The sequence below is a fragment of the Hemicordylus capensis genome, chromosome 2, assembly GCF_027244095.1.
Source record: "Hemicordylus capensis ecotype Gifberg chromosome 2, rHemCap1.1.pri, whole genome shotgun sequence".
NCBI classification, from domain to species: Eukaryota; Metazoa; Chordata; class Lepidosauria; order Squamata; family Cordylidae; genus Hemicordylus; species Hemicordylus capensis.
Genome location: NC_069658.1, coordinates 256,334,655 through 256,353,403, shown reverse-complemented (window position 1 = coordinate 256,353,403; position 18,749 = coordinate 256,334,655). Strand labels below are relative to the sequence as shown.

The 18,749-nt window shown below is 46.2% G+C and overlaps 2 protein-coding genes across 20 annotated transcripts in view; one reads left to right on the top strand and one right to left on the bottom strand.

Moving 5' to 3' along the window:
• Positions 1-14,676, bottom strand: part of LOC128344937 (uncharacterized) — a 58,485-nt gene extending 43,809 nt beyond the window's left edge. Inside the window, exon 1 of the mRNA XM_053296050.1 lies at positions 14,421-14,676. Within this exon, the coding sequence (XP_053152025.1) occupies positions 14,421-14,627 (207 nt within the window). The 5' untranslated portion in view covers positions 14,628-14,676. The remainder of the gene's footprint in view (positions 1-14,420) is intronic.
• LOC128344935 (uncharacterized) overlaps positions 12,291-18,749 on the top strand; it is an 83,877-nt gene continuing 77,418 nt past the window's right edge. For 7 of the 19 annotated variants that reach the window (XR_008316130.1, XR_008316131.1, XM_053296049.1 and 4 more), the window contains exons 1-2: positions 14,756-15,813; positions 18,443-18,538. The gene's annotated coding sequence lies outside the window, so the exon portion shown is untranslated. The other 12 variants (XM_053296029.1, XM_053296045.1, XM_053296044.1 and 9 more) reach the window with 12 other exon arrangements.

The window sequence follows — 18,749 nt, the reverse complement described above, 5'->3', positions numbered from 1 at the left end:
CCCGCCGATCCCCTCCCTTCCCCAAAATTTTTTTTCTTGTTGGCAGCAGCAGTCTGCAAAGGAGCGCATGTGGCGCACCATCCCCCATGAGTGCCCCCCCATTGTTTGGCTCCAGCTGGGTGCCGTGGCGTGGGCCACTGTGCCAAAAGTTTGCTGCTTGCCTTCGGCTTGCCTTCTGCGACGGACCTCTCTTCGTCACCAACAATGTCTCTTCGTCACGTCGGACCTCAGGGCTCACTCCCCACCCCTGAGTCGCGCATGCGTGTCCCAGCTCGCCTCCTGCACGCAGCTGTTGTTTTAGGGACGCTCTCTAAAGCGGGCAGTGCCGAGCCTAGTCGCCCTTTCCTCCACGTTCCTCGGGGCTTCGCCTCCTCCCCGCAGCGCTCCCCGCCATCTCTGCCGCTCCAGCACCAGCAGCTCACTGGCGGCAGCGGCGGCTGCTTGGGAAGTGGCGGGCGCTTTGTCAACGTGACGGTGTTCGCTGCCGAGTGCCTGCACTGGGCGTAGGTGCCCGCTTTCCTGGAGAAGACGCCGCAGGGCAAGGTGCTGCGGGAGCAGCGCAACTTCTGCAGGAACCCTGACGGCAGGAGCAGGCCCAGGTGCTTCTACAGGAACGCCCGAGGCAGGGTCAACTGGGGCTACTGCGGCTGCCGGCAAGGTGAGGGAGTGCGAGAGTAGTGTGCGCGCAGACGCTTCAGGCGCCGCAGTTACGAGTTCTGTGGATTCGAACCAGCGCTTCAGCTCCGCTAGCCCAGTTTGCCCGGGATAGCTCCTCTTTCCTGGGACCTGTCTTCGGTAAAGCATTATCCCTGGGGTGTTTGTTTTTGGGAGGAGCGGGGTAGAGGAGAGAGGATACCCCCCTCCCGGGTGTGCAAATACACTAACAAACACTCCCCCCACTTCAAATAGTCATCAAAGTTGCTGAATATTTTTCAGTCGCAGGGATTCGACAATAGATACCACCGGATCTATTGCTGCAGCCGAGCGTAGATCTTAACATCTTTAAATCTTGCCCCGCAGGCGTGCCATCTTTGACGCCTTCGATTCAGAAGCTCCATCCTAAGTTCAGTGAGCTTACTTCCAGGTAAATGTGTTTAGGGTTGCAGACAGTCTTTGAGGGCCAAAACCTAGTGAGTGCGTGTGTGCGGACAATAAAACAAATCAAAATAATTGCTGGGGTCAGTTTGTTATCATGCTTGCTCCAGAAGCCAGTGCCATAGGGACAGACGATTGCAAAATAGATGAATATACTTACAGTGCTAAGGAAAGTTGAAAAAAGCCTCCTGCAGTGTGCCATTTGGGGGAAGAAGGAAACGCTCCGGCAAGAAGCTTTGGTGTGAGAGCAGTAGGGGTGCTACAAGCCACTGGGAGTGTCCCTGTTTTGAAACTTGGATGATCTGAGCCGGTTGGGACAGGGCAGGGTGGAGAAGAGACCGTAAAGTCTCCAACATCCAGCAGCATTCAGGTCCGACAAAATTTGCTTAAGTGACCCTGCTGAGCAAGGTGCCTGCTATAATGAGGTGCTTTAGTTCAAGAGGGGCTGGCATGAGTTTCTTGGGCCAGAAGTTGGTGGTCTCAGGTCTCTATATGTGTTGTTGCCCTTCTTGGTTGTTATTAGCTACATAATAGCACTACAGGGAAATGACTTGACTAGCAAGCTAGAGGTTGCCAGTTCAAATTCCCACTGGTATGTTTCTCAGACTATGGGAAACATCTATATTGGACAGCAGCGATATAGGAAGATGCTGAAAGGCATCATCTCATACTGCACGGCAGAAGGCAAGAGAGCACCGTCATCCCTCCTCAAACAACGGCCCGCCGGATCTCAAGGTGCGAAAGAAGGGTTCCGCTTTGCGGGCGGGGGAGAATTCCGAGACTCCTGTTCTTTTCAGCAATGCTGTTAAATTTAGTGTGTGCGTTTTGGAAAATAACGTAGGGAAAAAGCATGTGTTTTTTTTAAAGGTGGTCTTAGAAGTGGAATAGGGGCGTGAGGAGTGATTATCAGATGTTGGGGGGTGGGGGCAGGTGGGCGCAATTTCAGTGCTTGCCAGAGGCGTAACTAGGGAAAACGGCGCCTGGGGCAAGCACTGAAATGGCGCCCCCCCGCCCCCCAACATACTACATTATACTTAGGTTTTTCCTCACAGCGCCCGCCGCCAAGCCAGGCCACTGACTGGCCGCCAGGCGCCAGCAAAGCAATGGGGGGGGGGCGTGGGCAGCACAGAAGGGACCGCTCGTGGGGGAGGGGGCACCGACGCGCTCCCTTGACTGCTGCAGCGCTGCTGCACTGAGCAGGAAACATTTGTATTAACAACAAATTAAAAAAACAATTAAAAAAAACAATTTTTTTGTCATGGCGGCGCCCCCCACGTGACCAGAAAAGATGGCGCCCGGGGCACGTGCCCCCCTGCCCCCCCTATAGTTACGCCTCTGGTGCTTGCCCTGGGCACCATTTTCCCTAGTTACGCCTCTGAATAGAGATGTTAAGGAATGCCAAAGACAGATAGTAACTGATTGAGAGAAGATCAAACAGAGATGGAAGGAGTATACTGAAAATCTGTACATTAGGGTCATCAACATCCAAGAGACTCTAGAAAATATTCCCTACTTGCAAGAACATCTAGTACGGGAAGATGAAGTTGGATCAGCACTCCGGTCATTACCAAGTCGGAAGGCTATAGGAATTGATGGAATAGCTACAGAAATATGGCAGACAACAGAAGAAGAATCAGTCAAGGCTCTAACCAAACTATGCCAACAAATTTGGAGAATGACACAGTGGCCAACAGATTGGAAGAGGTCAGTCTACATAGCCATACCAAAGAAAAGAGACTTAACCAATTGCGCAAACCATCGCACAATATCCTTAATTTCACATGCTAGCAATATAATGCTAAGGATCATCCAATGCAGATTGGAGCCCTATGTGGAAAGGGAAATGCCAGATGTTCAAGCTGGTTTCAGAAAAGGCCGAGGAACAAGAGATATCATTGCTGATGCATGCTGGATAATTGAGAAAGCCGAAGAATACCAGAAAGAAGTCAATATGTGCATTATTGATTACAAAAAAAGCCTTCTATTGTATCGACTATATCAAGTTGTGGAATATCTTTAGGAGGATGGGTGTCCCAGAACATCTCATTGTTTTCATGAGAAACCTATACACAAGACAGGAAGCCACAGTGCAGACAGAACATGGTGAAACAAACTGGTTCCATATCGGCAAAGGAGTAAGACAAGGCTGTATACTTTCTCATTCTTTTTCAATTTATATGCTGAACATATACTGAGAGAAGCTAGATTGGAAGAAGATGAGCGTGGTTTTAAAGTTGGAGGAGGAAACATCAATAACCTGCGCTACGCTGATGACTGAGAATACTCTGATAGCTGAGAATGAGGATGATCTGCAAGCTCTAGTAATGAAAGTCAAGGAGCACAGTGAAAAAAATAGTACTACAACTAAGTGTAAAGAAGACTAAACTAATGACAAAGGGTACAGCAACCAGCTTCAGAATTGACAATGAAGACATTCAAGTGGTGGGTCGCTTCTGCCTTTTAGGATTGACCAGTCATCAGTAAAGGATCCAGCAGTCAAGAAATACACTGCAGACTAGCACCTAGTAGTGTTGCAATGAAGGTAATATCCTTGGAAAGGATATTTAGATGCTGTGACATGTCTATACCTACAAAGATTAGCATAGTTCAGACAATGGTTTTCCCCGTGACACTCTATGGATGGGAAAGCTCGACTTTGAATAAGCAAGATAGAAAAAGCATTGACACTTTTGAACTTTGGTGCTGGAGAAGACTTTTGAGGATATCATGGACGGCCAGGAAAACAAACAAATGGATCATAGAACAAATCAATCCAGAATTTTCTGAGGCACAAATCACCAGGCTCAAACTATTATATTTTGGATACATTTTTGCAAAGACCCAGCTCCCTTGAGAAGTCTATAATGCTGGGGAAAATTGCAGAATAGAGAAGAAGACAGCCGGCAGCAAGGTGGATGGACTCGAATACAACAGCAATGAATGCACCACTGAGAGACCTTAAAGGCCAAGTTGAAAACAGATCATCCTGGAGAGAATCTATCTATGGGGTTGCTAAGAGTCAACACCGACTTGACGGCACTTAATCAATCAATATGTGGGTAAATGAATCCACCCATTCTTACTGCATTGTCTCTCTTTGACACCTCCTTGATTTTGTTCTGCAACTCCCAGTCACTGTCAATGTTTTGATCTGGAGGGATTTTGATCTAGAGGGCGATATCTGAAGAGTTTCTGTGGAGGATGTTCCTAGGTTCTTTAGCTTGTGAAATTTTATCCCTTCTTTAATATACAGTTCTACTCCAGTCCCAATTCTCCCCCTCAGTCTTTTCTATAGAGTTTGTATCCAGGAATAACTGTTTCCCACTGGTTCTCACTATTCCACCATGTTTCCCTTATGCCCTCAATATTAATGTTTTCAATAGCAACCAAGCACTCCAACTCACCCATCTTGGCTCAGAGGATTCTCTGAGGCTTAAAGGCATATGAGCACCTATATGCTGAATCTCTTACCTTTTGACCATTTGATCTCTTTGACCATTTTTTATTTATTATTATTATTATTATTATTATTATTATTATTATTATTATTAATTTGATTTGTATACCGCTCTTCCAAAATGGCTCATTTAGCCATTTGATCCCTTTGATCTCACTTCTACAAACTTGGGTGTTTTGCACAAGTCAGCTCTCTCAACTTTTGCGCTTTTTCTTTTATTCGGGTTTAGTGTCCCTTCTTGAATTCATCCCTCATCCTGAGGTGAGGGCTGTGGTGATTTTATTCACTGCATGGCCTGCACTCTGGCCTTTAAACGTTGTTTGAAATGCAAATCTGCCTTTCCTTCTTCAGACGGGCATAGTTTATGCTTATTCTGTCTAGGTGAGACTCACATTACTGTTTTCTGCACGCACTGCCAGAAATTCTCAAGGCAGGCAAGAAGAAACAGGGCATCTTGACTACACCTACATTTGTGGGAAAGAGCCTTATTGGCTGAGGTTATGGAGCTATCTGGCAGCGGGTCTACGAATGACCAACCAGAGTGGGCTGTATCATCTGAGGTGGTAGCGCTGTCACCGGGAGGGCCTGAGACTCCCTCAGGGACTTCCTCTGCCTCCAATTTACCGGTGTCCATAACAGTGCTAAAGAAAGCCCCTGAAGTGATGCCGACACCTGGTGCTGCTCCAAGTACGTCTTCAACTCCGACAGGCTCCTCAGTCGCTGCGGTGACTCAAAAAAAGCACAAGAAAAAGAAAGATAAGGCTAGCTCAGTAGTGAAAACAAAATTGAAGCCAAGCGTAAAGAGCCGTGTACCAGCGGCTCCAGCAGCCGCGCATGTGCAGAATGTGGCTGCCCCGACACATTCAAAGCCATCCACAGGGCTGGCCAAACACAGCAAAGAAACACGGCAAAACCAGTTGGGACCGACAGGAGTCGGAGCAGCAGCTGCTCACTAGAACACTAGGGGTCTCTCCACACTTGTCAGGCAGAGTAACTGCTGAAATACAGATTGCTGAGCCAATGAGCCCTGTCTGTCTAAAGTGAGAGTTTCCTGCCATAATAGGAGAGAGCCTGTCAGTGGTGTACGCACCTTTGAATCTGATCTGTCGGGGTTGGAGTCAGGTTAGATAGTAGATAGCAGTCCAGACGGTTATGTGCCCAGAACAAGCACTTTCCCCCCACATCACTCTATTAAATACTACCCAACATACGACTACGATTTAACATATTAGAGTGATCCAATTATAGGTGACATTATCACTCCTCCTATAGAATCCATGACTATCGCAAGAGAGCCTATTGGGAGTGCTCCAGGACACCCAGAAGGAATTATTGCTCAGCCTCCTGTTCTCCCTATCAGCAAGAAGAGAGAGAGATTGACCAACTTAGAGAGGGCTCCCCTCCTTACAAGAAATATTGTTACCCTTCCCATGATGGCGCAAATGCAGTAACCTCACGGGTTCACTTACATCCGAACCATCAAGCCATGCCCGCTGCCTATTCTCAGGCGACTCCGGCTGTTCCTACTCAGCGTAATAACGCGTCAAGTATAGTACCAATCACAGACAAAGGAGTTGAACTTCCTTTACTTTCAACACAACCAGTAGCAAATGTTAAACAATCGCCCTTGGATCTGGTTTGCCCGGTCCTACCCAATAAGATTCTGGAATCCTCAGACTCCTCAAGTGACTCTGAATCAGATTCTACCACTTCCTCCTCAAGTGAGGATGCTCCTGACTTAAAATGTGCTCGTCAACAGGGAACGACTGACCCTTCATCTCCATCTGGGGACTACAAGGCGTTCCCTTCTTATATGTCTAAGATGGCTGATGCCCTCGGTATCCAATCTCAGGAAGTGCCTCAACCATCAGCTAATCCATTGTTTGATGTTTTGGAGCCGGGCTTATCCCAGGGTGTGGCGATTTCCATGAATCAAGCTCTCTTAGACATCGCCCAAAGCTATTGAGAAAAACTGTCTTCTGTCCAGGCAGTTTCTTAAAAAGTAGAGAATTTGTATAAAATTCGAGCAGAGGACTCTACTTTCTTGTTTAAACCTCCTACATTGAACTCTATTATAGTAGAGGCAGCACAGACTAAATCTAAAAATAAACTCCTCTCTACTCCAGTGGATAGAGAAGGACGCAGGCTGGATGCTATGGGCAAGTGGGTATACTCCATTGCTGTGATGCAGATGAAGATCACGAACTGCCAAGCCTGCATGTCTAGATTCAACCATTTATTGTGGGGAAAACTGTCGGAGCATATGGAGTCCCTCCAACCACTACAATGGGAGACAATCCTCTTCCTACAGAAGGAGGTTTACAAGCTGAACAAGCAACTCCTTCATACTTCTAAACATTTGACCGATTCAGCGGCCAGGTCTGACTACATCGATTTCCTTGCGGTGTCATGCCTGGCTCCGATCATCTGGCTTACATACTGAAGCACAGACCAGAATTAAGGACCTTCCATTCGACGGTTTGGCATTGTTTGGAACTCAGACGGATGAGATGATGGAGCGGGTTCAGAAGCTGTGTAAGACAGCAAAGTCCATGAGCTTCACCTTGGCTTCGTCAGCACCTAGGTACAATAGGTCCTTTCATATGCAGCGTCCGTACCAACACCGTCTGTCTGCACCCAATACATATAACCAGTCCTTTTGTCAGCACCGTTACCCTCAATTCAACCAACAGTACAGGAAGCGACAGTACCAAAACACCAAGCCGGTCCACCAGAAGTCCAAGCCCATGGCCTTCCAGAAGAGGGCATGACTACCCCTGTCTTGGATCCAGACTGAAACCATTCCTGAGCCGATGGGAAAGTGTAACTTCGGACCCTTGGGTCCTCACCATTATCAGATTGGGTTACGCAATAGAGTTCTTGCAGCGTCCTCCAGACTCAGGCAAGACATCTACTCCTATGAATCCCATACTCGAAAAAGAGATACGTACCCTCCTTCGCAAGGGAGCAATAGAGTGTGTAGCACCCCATCGGCAGGATGGTCACTTCTCCCGGTATGTTTCCATACCAAAGAGAGACGGGGGCCTAAGGCCTATTTTAGATCTCCGCCTTCTGAACACTTATGTACAGTACCAACATTTCAGAATGCTTACGATTTCAGATATTATGACTCTCCTGTCAGAAGGAATGTGGTTTGTGTCCATCGACCTGTAGGACGCCTACTACCACATTTCCATCTGCCCACAACACCGAAAATATCTCCGATTTCAGGTAGGCCAGGAAAGTTACCAAGTCAGGGCCATGCCTTTTGAACTCTCTTCAGCACCGAGGGTTTATACGAAATGTATGGTGGTCATTGTGGGTTATCTGCAAGAAAGAGGGGTTCAAATTTTTCCGTACCTAGACAATTGGTTACTGGCAGCAAGCTCTCTGAACCGTCTCTGCATTGACCTCCACATGACTATAGAACTACTGACAGAGCTGGGACTATCGGTCAATTACAAGAAGTCGCAACTACACCCCACACGTTGCCTCAGGTTCCTGGGTGTCATGTTAGACTCTGTGTTGGCGACAGCATGTCTGCCAGAAGACCGGGTTCAGAATATTCAGCAGTTGGCACGTTATGTTTACAGTCAGGCTCTGCATGTGGCGAGGACCCTACAAAGAATGTTAGGTTTCATGGCTTCCACGACGGCCACTCTGCAAACAGCCAGGCTCCATATGAGACCTCTGTAGTGATGGTTCCTCGATGCCTTCAGACCAACGAAGGACCACAATTCCAAATTGTTACAGGTCCTGATTCAAATTTGCCATTCTTTGAAATGGTGGATGACTATCCAGAATTTGAATAAATGAATTCCTTTCCACAGGTCATCTCCTCAGGCACAAGTGATGACAGATGCTTCAGAGGATGGTTGGGGAGCACATCTGCGAGATCTTCGCATAAATGGCCACTGGACTGAAGAGGAATCCATCCATCATATAAATTACTTAGAACTCTTGGCAGTATACAAGGCTCTAAAGGGTTTTCTGCCAGAGATATGAGGCCATCATGTTCAAATCATAAAAGACAATACAACAACCAAGGCCTATATCAACAGACAAGAAGGGACAGGGTCTTGTGCTCTTCTGTCTCTAATGCTCAAACTCTGGCATTGGGCCATAGATCACCAAATGGTCTTGTCCTCTGTGAACGTCAAGGGACTAGACAATTCCTTGGCAGACTCATTGAGCCGTTCAAGACACACATCTCACGAATGGAAATTGGATCTGGACGTGTTGCATACCATCTTCAAACTCTGGAGGTCCCCAGTAATAGACTTGTTTGCAAGCGAAGCCAATCGCCAGTGCGTTCTCTAACATTCCAGGGCAGGGGTCGGGAAAGGTTCAAGAGGTGACGCATTCATGACCACCTGGTCGGGAACATTTCTGTATCTGTTCCCTCCAATTCCCCTTCTGCCTCGAGTTCTCCAGAAGTTGGGCCAGGATTTGGCAGACTGCATACTGATAGCTCCTTGGTGGCCACGTCGTCCGTGGTTCCCGTGCCTCCTACACCTCTCGGGGGGTCATTTGTCCGACTGCCTCGCCAACCTTTGCTCTTGTCAATGCAGGACGGCCAGGTTCTTCATCCAGACATTCAAACATTACGTCTGACAGCATGGAGAATCGGCCTGGTTATCAGAATTGAAAGGGGTTTTGGCAGCTAGCAGAAAGCCAACTACAAGGAGATCGTATGCAGCAAAATGGAGACGTTTTTCAGAGTTCACAGCCTTGAAAGGTTTTCATGACCCGACCCACACGACACTTGCAGTTATTCTTGCTTATCTATTAGAATTTTAAAAGTCAGGACTTTCTATGTCCTCTGTCAGAGTTCATTTGGCTGCCATCTCGGGATTGCGGGAGGATGTTGCCCACAAACCTTCCTTGTTTATCTTGAAAGAGGTTAAACAGTTCTTAAAGGGTCTCGTTCAATTGCACCCAGATATGCCCTCTATAGCCCCTTCCTGGGATTTACAGTGTGTGCTCACAGCACTGATGGGTAAATCATTCAAAAAGTTAGCAACCTGTGACTTGAGGTTGCTGGCTTTAAAGACTATTTTCCGTGTCGCAATCACATCAGCCAGGAGGGTGGGGGAACTAAGGGCCCTGCAGTGTGACCCCCCATTTTTGTTGTTCCAAAAGGAGAAGGTGGTGTTTAGGGTTGATGTTTCATTTCTCCCTAAAGTAGTATCATCCTTTCACAGGTCCCAGCCTGTTTCATTGCCTGTGTTCTTTCCCAACCCCACCACTCACTTAGAACGTAAGTGGCACACACTAGATGTCAGGAGAGCTCTAGCCTTTTAGATTGGTAGAACTAAGGCTTTCAGAACCTCCCCATCCTTGTTCGTAACTTATGGTGGGCTCCATAAGGGCCATAGAGCTTCCTCACAGTCCATCTCCTCATGGATTGTGCAGGCCATCAAGTTGGCATACCAGGTAGCTGGACGGACTCCTAGTTTGCTGCACGCCCATTCCACCAGAGCAGTAGCTACATCCACAGCATTTGACAAAGGTCTCCTGTTGGCATTAATCTGCCAGGCAGCTACATGGGCGTCACCTTCATCCTTCATAAAGCATTATGCCTTGGATGTCAGAGCTCGTAATGATGCTTCTTTTGGGAAATCAGTTTTACGGGCTGTGTTCGATTGACTGCTCCATTCTTGTATGTTGATGATATTTCATGCAGGTCTCTCGACTGTTTCATTTGCTGTTAAGTTCAAGAAAGCTATATTTGTTCTACTATTGACCTCATTTTTTTGCTGGGTTATATACAGCTGACTTGTAGAATGTCATATGTCATGGGCTCTGCCCCTCCTCCATAATTCTAGAGCTTGCTATGTGCCCATCTGTGTGATGGACAGAGACCACTTAGAAGAACTGCAGATTGCTTACCTGTAAGTGGAGTTTTTCTGGTGGTCATCTGTCCAGTCACACACCCACCCAGCCTGCCCCACTGCAGAGCTGGATTTGGCGGACTCTGGAACTGAGGAGGATGGTGAGGGTCATGTGACCAAGGTGTACAGGGATGGAGCCTAGATACCTATCATAAGGCAGAAATGAAAGAAAGAAAGATTAGCTTGTGAGGTTCCGGATGCTTGTGGCACTGGTTAGAAGCCCATCTGTGTGACTGGACAGATGACCACCAGAAGAACTCCAGTTACAGGTAAGCAACCTGCAGTTCATACAGTTGTGCAAGAGTACTGTTGTGCTAAACAAAAAATTGCAACAATGTAGTTGTGCAATTGACAGCCATTATTTCCACAGGCTGTCAATTGTGCAAGTGATCTTGGACATGCACATCCTGTTGCCTGGTGGGCATGTGATCTCGTGTGCCCAATCGGAAGCAACTTTATAAGTCGACTCTGCCTGCTTAACAGCTCCATTCACACAAGGATCCAGGGTCCCACCAACTCACCTCTATTCTCTCAGTGAGAAAGGAGGCCACCCTCTCCTTTGGAGAAGTAGCTGCCCACACTCTAGTTCTGTGTTACAATTTCTTGCCCTGTTGTCACAGATCTCTGTTAGTTAAGTTAGTCAAATGTGGTCATAGTTTTTCCTACTCTTTATTGGGATATGGGGCAATTATGCAATTCTTGCATTTAGTACAACTTCAGTCTTGCACAACTGTGTGAACGCTACATTGTGACATGTATGCACCGTCGCACAGTATGTCAGTCCCTGTGTCTGTACTAGTGAACAAACAAATCTGGGTCTGCTGCTCTGCTGCTGACTCTGTGGCAACAATCCAATTTCAAGGTGATGCTGAAGCTGAAACTAACCACATCAAAGGATAGCATACCATATCCATGTTGCCTGAATAACACATCTCTTAAGTCCATAGCCCTAAACACCCAACATATTCCAAGTATTTTGGAGCTTCAGTGAATATGGTAAACTGTTTGGAGCTTCAGTGAATATTGTAAAGTAACCTGTCAAAGTATTTTTTATTAATGTTTGTATGTATTGTTCATGTTTATTTTATTGCTTATTGTTTATTGTTTACGTGATGCAGAAGATAAAGCGGAGGTCTTAAGTAACTATTTCCCGTAGTTGGGTGAGTCCAGTTTATAAGTCAACATTAACTCTTTTCTAAAATAGAAGGCTTTTTTATCCCAGGCCATACTTTTTATTGACATATTTAAAAAAACACACACAACATTGTTCAGTGCAGAGACCTGGCACAAATTAATACCTAGTCACACTTTTTTTGGTGAACATTTAAAATTTGATTTGAAGCATCATTTGCTCCTGATTCAACTTTTGTCTTTCCCCCTACATAAAATAAGCACTGGTCAACACTTTCACACTATGCATCTTCCAGTTAAAAGGACTTCTTGGTGATACTGTTTTATTTACCTTCTACAGACCAGAGAACCCTAGTCCCAGGTATAAGACATTCTTTTGAGGAATGTAACACAAAAGTAATAACTACTTCAGATTTCGACTACAGCTGCTGCAATACAGATGCATGTAATCCTGCTGTAAAATATTTGGAGCCTGCTAATGGTAAGAGAGCCCTGCCTCTTATTAACCTCAAGGCCTAACTTCCTGGATGAAGCCTTTGGTAGCTTTAGCCCAACTGCTTATAACTTGAATGAGTGCCGGGCTGCTGAATTAAATTAAGATGACATGATAAACAAGCATCCAAAAAGACAGTAAATATTGCTAAACAATCCAAGGGAATTGGGTGCTGGGGCGGAGGATGGACTCCCACTGTTCCATATAAAGGGGAAAACTAGAAGGAGGAGGTGGCGGTCAGGGTTGGAAGAGGCTTTTGAAACCCAACTTGGACTTCCTGGAGATATTGGGGAGCCAGCAAGAGGAGATCCCTGTGAGGTAACAAATGGGAATGAGCTGGTATTGGGGTGCCCTGAACCCAGCAGTGAACCAACCACCTGCATGACAACCAGGGGTGGAGCTATAACTGAGTGCAAGTGGGGCAGCTGGGAAATGCAGGGATGTCTGGGGGATGTAGCTCCTCCCAGAGGAAGGCTTCTCTCCTCTTATGGGAGAAACTCTGGGAGGAAGTACATCCCGCAGACTTCCCTACGCTTGCCAGCTGCTCCAGGTGTGTTCCTTGACTCTCATCATCACTCACCTTCTGCTCCCTGGATGCTCTCGAGATTCACTGGCGTCACTCAGCTTTCCCTGCGCCAGTGCTGGGATGGCTTTGAAAGGATCCCCAACCCCACCACCGCCACCCTACCTGGGGCAGTTGCCCTGCGGGTGCCTGCCTCTTGATGGTGGCAGTGGGAATCCCAGAATAGAATTCCAATTTCCCTGACATGCACAGCCCAATTATTAACATTATTGTGCAGATTCTGTATGAAAGGAGGTGAAAAACAGTGCTCTGAATTTGTCTGCAAACAAATCAAATCAGTGTAATCTTTAACTGAACCATCAATCAATCAATCAATTTTTATACCACTGTTTCTAAAGTGGCTCAAGGCAGTTTACATTAAAATCAGAAACACATAATAAAACAATTTAGTTTAAAACACACATTTAAAATAGATTAAAAATAAAATCATTAAAAGTCAGGCTGAAAAGATGGGTCTTTAAGGCCTTTGTATCCAAGGAAAATAAAATAAGGGTGGAGTTATCAAATTAATCACAGCTAGTAAAAAGCTCTCCTGGCCACAGCCACAGTCGAAGGCACGAGGGTGGAACCCTGGTCCAAGAACTCCCAAAATACAAACCTGTTCTTTCTAGGGGAGTGTAACCTCACCCAGAACAGGAAGTTCTATGCTGCCTTGCAGATCATGACCCTCAACAATGAGCACCTCCATCTTGCTCGGATTCACCTTCAGTTTATTATCTCTCATCCTGCCCATTCCTGCCTATAGGCATACATTTAAGGGGCTAACACCATCTCCTGATGTTGATGACAAGGAGAAATAGACTTGGGTTTCAACACTGATGATACCAGCACTGAGATCTCTGATCTTCAGCATTCTCATTCCCATGCCATGCGCTTCTGTACAGATGCTTGTGTTCTTTTACTTTAAACAGCTTGCCTTGTGCAAAGTACATTCTGACAGAAACAAGTACACTGTCTTTTATGTAACCACAAGTAAATTTTAGCCCGTTGAATAACGGGCGCTAGGAAGGGAAGGGGCCGATAACCGCCCTCCCGCCCTCCCAGCTGCCCGACTTACCCTTCCCCGCACCCCCCCCCAAAGGAATAAGGGCCTCCGCGGCCACCGGAACTGCCCTCCCAGCTGCCCGAGCCCTACTCACCCGAGTCAGCCCGCAAGAGCTGGGCGAAGTGCAAGCATGTTTTCAAAAGGTCCAGAGAGGAGCTCGCAAACAGAGCTCCTCTCTGTGCTAAGTCTCTTCCCGAACTGTCGGGACGGACGAACACCAAGCGTTTTATTAGAGAGGATAGGGAACATTGCAAACTCTCTCAAAAGTTCCAATCCAGATGGATAAATCTAGATTTTACAGGAGAGGTCTTGTTTGTCATATGCTTACTTTAAGGCAAGTCACAAATTATCTACTGGTTCACATACTCATCAGAACAGATCTTTGGTACACAAAGCGGCAGGAATATACAGACGTAGGAAGCTGCCTTTCAGTAAGTTCAGCCATTGGTCCATCTAGTTCCATACTGTCAACACTGATTAGCAGCAGCTCTCATAGGTTTCTAACTGGGGGTCTTTCCCAGCCCTACCTGGAGATTTCTGAAGCTGGAAGTTTTGGCAGTTTAAAGTTTCTACTTTAAATTGGTTAAGTGTTTTCATAGTATGTTTTGTGACTTTATGAAGTTATATGGTTGTTCTTGCTCCAAGAGGCTTTACACATATGGCTTTTAGTTCAAATCTCCTCCAGAATGGAGTGTTCCAGTCCACATATTATCTGCATTTACCTTGAAGTCGCTTCTGGCTATCATGGACCAGAACAGACAGGACTCTGTTCTCCCCAGGATCCTGGCTGAGCATTCTGGCTTAGCCCCAATTATGTTGGGCTTTAAAGAATCAAAGGCATTTATTTTATTTTTTTTTAACCAAGGCTTCTGTTGTGCACTGAAGTTTCTCTGTGATGTGTGGAGAGGCCATTGCCAGTAATTCGGCATTTTTCAAAACTCAACTAAGGGAAGTTTGGCAGCAGTGTTCGGGGTAACAGCCCTGGGAGGGGCTTTAGAATGGAGCAGAGAGTGGCAGTTAAACTGTCTAACTGGGAGCTCAGTGAGTCAGATAGGGACGGACAGGGCTAGAAAGAGTTTCTCTAGGGAGATAGGCTCTGTTGAGGGGAGATAGACTGGTGGGGTTCCAGAAAGGGACAGGGTAGGACAGGATCGGTGTTCATAGGAGATAGATAATAGATAGATAATAGATAATAGATAGATAATCCAGCTATGACTACCTCAGTCACACTGTATATCTCTGTCCATGCACAATGTGCAGAGCTTCTGCCAGTGGGCGAAGTTTGTGTTGTCATAGAACCTGACATGATAGCTTATATACATTGTAGTCAAGCCTTGATTTTGTTGTTATAGAAACCATTATGCACGTAAAGCTTTAGCAGACAGAGAAGCCTTTAAACTGCTTGTCCATTATTAAACTTGACTTTGTATTATTCTAAAGTTAATTCAGTGTCCAGTGTATTATACCTTCTCCCTATGCAGCCCTCAACCATACTACTAAGAGATTGTCAGGACACAAACCTAAGCAAGAAGATTGTGTTGGTGGCAGAGGAAGCTTGATACAGGGAAGAAGAGGGAAGAACATCATTCTCAGTAAAACTGGTCCACTTAGTTACAAAGTTCTTAACCCCTCTAGATTTGGAAAGAGACCTCCCCCACTCACTAGCAGTGTCCCAGAGGAGAGCGGGTCTTGTGGTAGCAAGCGTGAATTGTCCCCTTTGCTTAGCAGGGACTTCCCTGGTTGCATTTGAATGGGAGAATACATGTGAGCACTGTAAGAAATTCCCCTTAAGGGATGGGGTCGCTCTGGGAGGAGCACCTGCCTGCTTGCATGCAGAAGGTCCCAGGTTCACTCCCTGGCATCTCCAGATAGGGCTGAAAGAGGCTCCTTCCTGCATCCTTGGAGAAGCCACTACGAGTCTGTGTAGACAGAACTGAGCTGGATGGACCAATGGTCTGACTCAGTATATGGCAGCTACCTGTGTTCCTATCACAGGCAGGATATGGCTTATCACAGAAGCTTTTGCAACTTATTTTAGAGGATGTGATGTAGAATTCATAGACTGAAAAGAAGCAGCGAAAGTAGAAAGCACTAACTTGCCAAATCCCTGAAGCAGTATGAATATATATATTTAATTTCTTTCCCATCCTTCCTCCAGGGGTCCTGGGATGTTTTACGTTTTTCTCCATCCTATTTTACCCTATCTCACGCTAGGCCATTTTATCTTTATGTCAGGCTAAGCTATTTAATCCTTATCTCATGCTAGGCTAAGAGAGAGCAAATGACCCAAAGTCACCCAGGCACTTTCCAGATTAAACCCTACAAAAGTGTCACTAGGGATCTGCTAACTGTGCTTCCGTACTTACTGTTTTGTGACAGTAAGTCACAAAAATCGAATCTTTGAAAATTGGGTGATAGCTTCCACCTATTTGGCACTACCACCCAACCCACTTTGGCCACAAAATGGAGGTCTGGATCTCTGAAATTTTGTGGTCTCAGTCTGGGGTGATTTGTTTGTACCCGAATCTGGGCAATTGAGGACAGGGGTGATTTGTTTTGTCTACAAATCACCCAAACTGGACAGATTCGGGTGAGAATTGCTTTGCACATCCCTATTTGATACCATTGACCATGGTATCCTGCTGGGTCGCTTGAAGGAGGTGGGATTGGGTGGCATTGTATTACAGTGGTTCCATTCCAACCTCTCTGGCAGATTCCAGATGGTGTCACTTGGAGACTGTTGCTCTGAAAAGAGCTAAAGTGTGTGGTTCCAGAAGTAAGAAAAGAGAGAGCTAAAGTGTATGGTTCCCGAAGGCTCCATACTGTCTCCAATGCTTTTTGGCATCTACATTCAACCTTTGGGAGAGATCATTAGGAAGTTTGGTCTGGGATGCTACTAAGCTGTTGATGACACCCAGATCTATTCCTCTGTAGGAAATGGGGGGGAAATGGCATGACCCCCCTAAGTGCCTGCCTGGAGGTGATATTGGTGTGGATGAGGGCTAACAGGTTGAAGCTGAATCCAAACAAGATGGAGGTACTGTCTGTAAGGGTTCGGGATCCAAGAGATGGCTTAGATCTGCCTGTTCTGGATAGGGTTACACTCCCCCTAAAGATCAGGTTCGCAGTTTCGGAGTGCTCCTGGATCCCAAACTCTCCTTAGTTTCTCAGGCTGAGGCCATGTCCAGATGCACTTTTTAGCAGATTCGGCTGATAAGCCAGATGCATCCATTTCTGGCGCCAAATGACCTTAAAATGATGGTATATATGCTAGGCTTGACTACTGTAATACACTCTACTTGGGACTGCCTTTGTAAATAGTTCAGAAACTACAATTGGTACAGAATGCAGCAGCCAGATTAGTCTCTGGGTTCACCCGAAGGGACCATATAATATTGTTTTTGAAAGAACTGCACTGACTGCCAGTATGTTTCTGAACGAAAAACAAAGTGCTGGTTATTACCTATCAAGCCCTTAATGGCTTTGGTCCAGGGTACTTAAGAGAGCACCTTCTCTGTCGTGAACTCTGTCACCTATTATGATCTTCTGGAGAGGTCTGGCTATGGTTGTCGCCCATTCATTTGGTGGCAACTCAGGACTGAGCCTTCTCTGTGGCTGCCACAGGGTTTGGAATGCGCTGCCTGCTGACATAAGGGGATCTCCTTCTCTGTAATTAGGAGGACCCTGAAGACATACTTGTTTTCCCAGACTTCAAACTGAAATCTAAATTCAGGCGCGGCTCGTGAACGCGCCTCCAGGGGCGGCGGTGGGGGGCGGCTTCTTTATGGTAAATGGAGCCAGTGCTCTGTGCCAACCAGCAGCCCCTGCGGTGGGGAATCGCCTCCGCCACTCACCTGGCTCCCACGGAGGCGAGCCCCCGCCAGCGGCCAGGTTAGTGGCCGAGGTGATTCCCAGCCACGGGGGCTGCTGGGTGGCACGGAGCACTGGCTCCATTTACCTTAACGAAGCCAACCCCTCCAGAGGAGAGTTCACAATCTGCACCTGCCTAGATTTTAATGTGTTTTTATTTATTGTGATTAAATTATCAAATTTATTGACCGCTTGACTTCCTTAGACTCAAGGCGGTTTACATAAATTAAAACAACAAAGACAAGAGAAGAAGGGCTGAAAGGGGGGAGGAAGAAAGAAAAGGGAAAAAGAAAATGACCTACCCCCCACACACTCACACAATAAAAACTAAAAGCCTGGCAAAGCCTGGTTTTCTGGAGCTTCTTAAAGGACAGAAGAGAGGGGGCATTACAAATCTCAGGAGGCAGAGTGTTCTATAAGGAGGGGGCTGCCACAGAGAAGGCCCTCCCACAAGTATGGGCCCCTCATACCTCCCCCGGCCCCGGAACTCTGAGAAGGTCTACCTGAGACAACCTCACAGGGCATGTCGAAATTGGACAGGAGAGGCAGTCCTGAATGTACACAGGCGTCAAATCCTTTTTATCCGTTTTGTGAATTGTAAATGTTTTACATTTTATATTATGTTTTAATTTGTACACCACCTAAAATTTTTTATATCAGGCAATATGGACATTCAATCAATCAATCAATCAATCAATCTGTGGATTAGGAAAGCCTTTGGTTTCCCCTTCAAGAAGGCTTCTTTGCTGCCAATATATGGAAAGGGATGGTGATGGGTGATCTTAGCCTAGAAAACACTGTGGCTCTTCTTAAGCCAGTGCTGCTCAAACTCTCAGTCTGTATGCTCTATTGATGTTTTCTCTTTCTCTTTCAGCTAAAACGTTGACTTGCTATTACGGTCATCATCCCGTGGAAGGTTCTGACAATGGCTTCTGTGTATCAGGCTCTTCGCCAGGATATAGAAATAATGGTATTATTTTTGAAACCTGTTCATTTTCATAATTCGCCAAAGGTTTTTCATAATCACCAAGAATTTTTATAATCCTTTATAATCACTGAGAATTAATACAATAATTATCCAAGAATTCTACTTTCCAAAATATTGGGAGAGGACTGTTAGGATGAGTTGCAGAAAAAAGGTTCTCTCATTATCAGACTTAAAGGTCTATTGCTTTCAAATA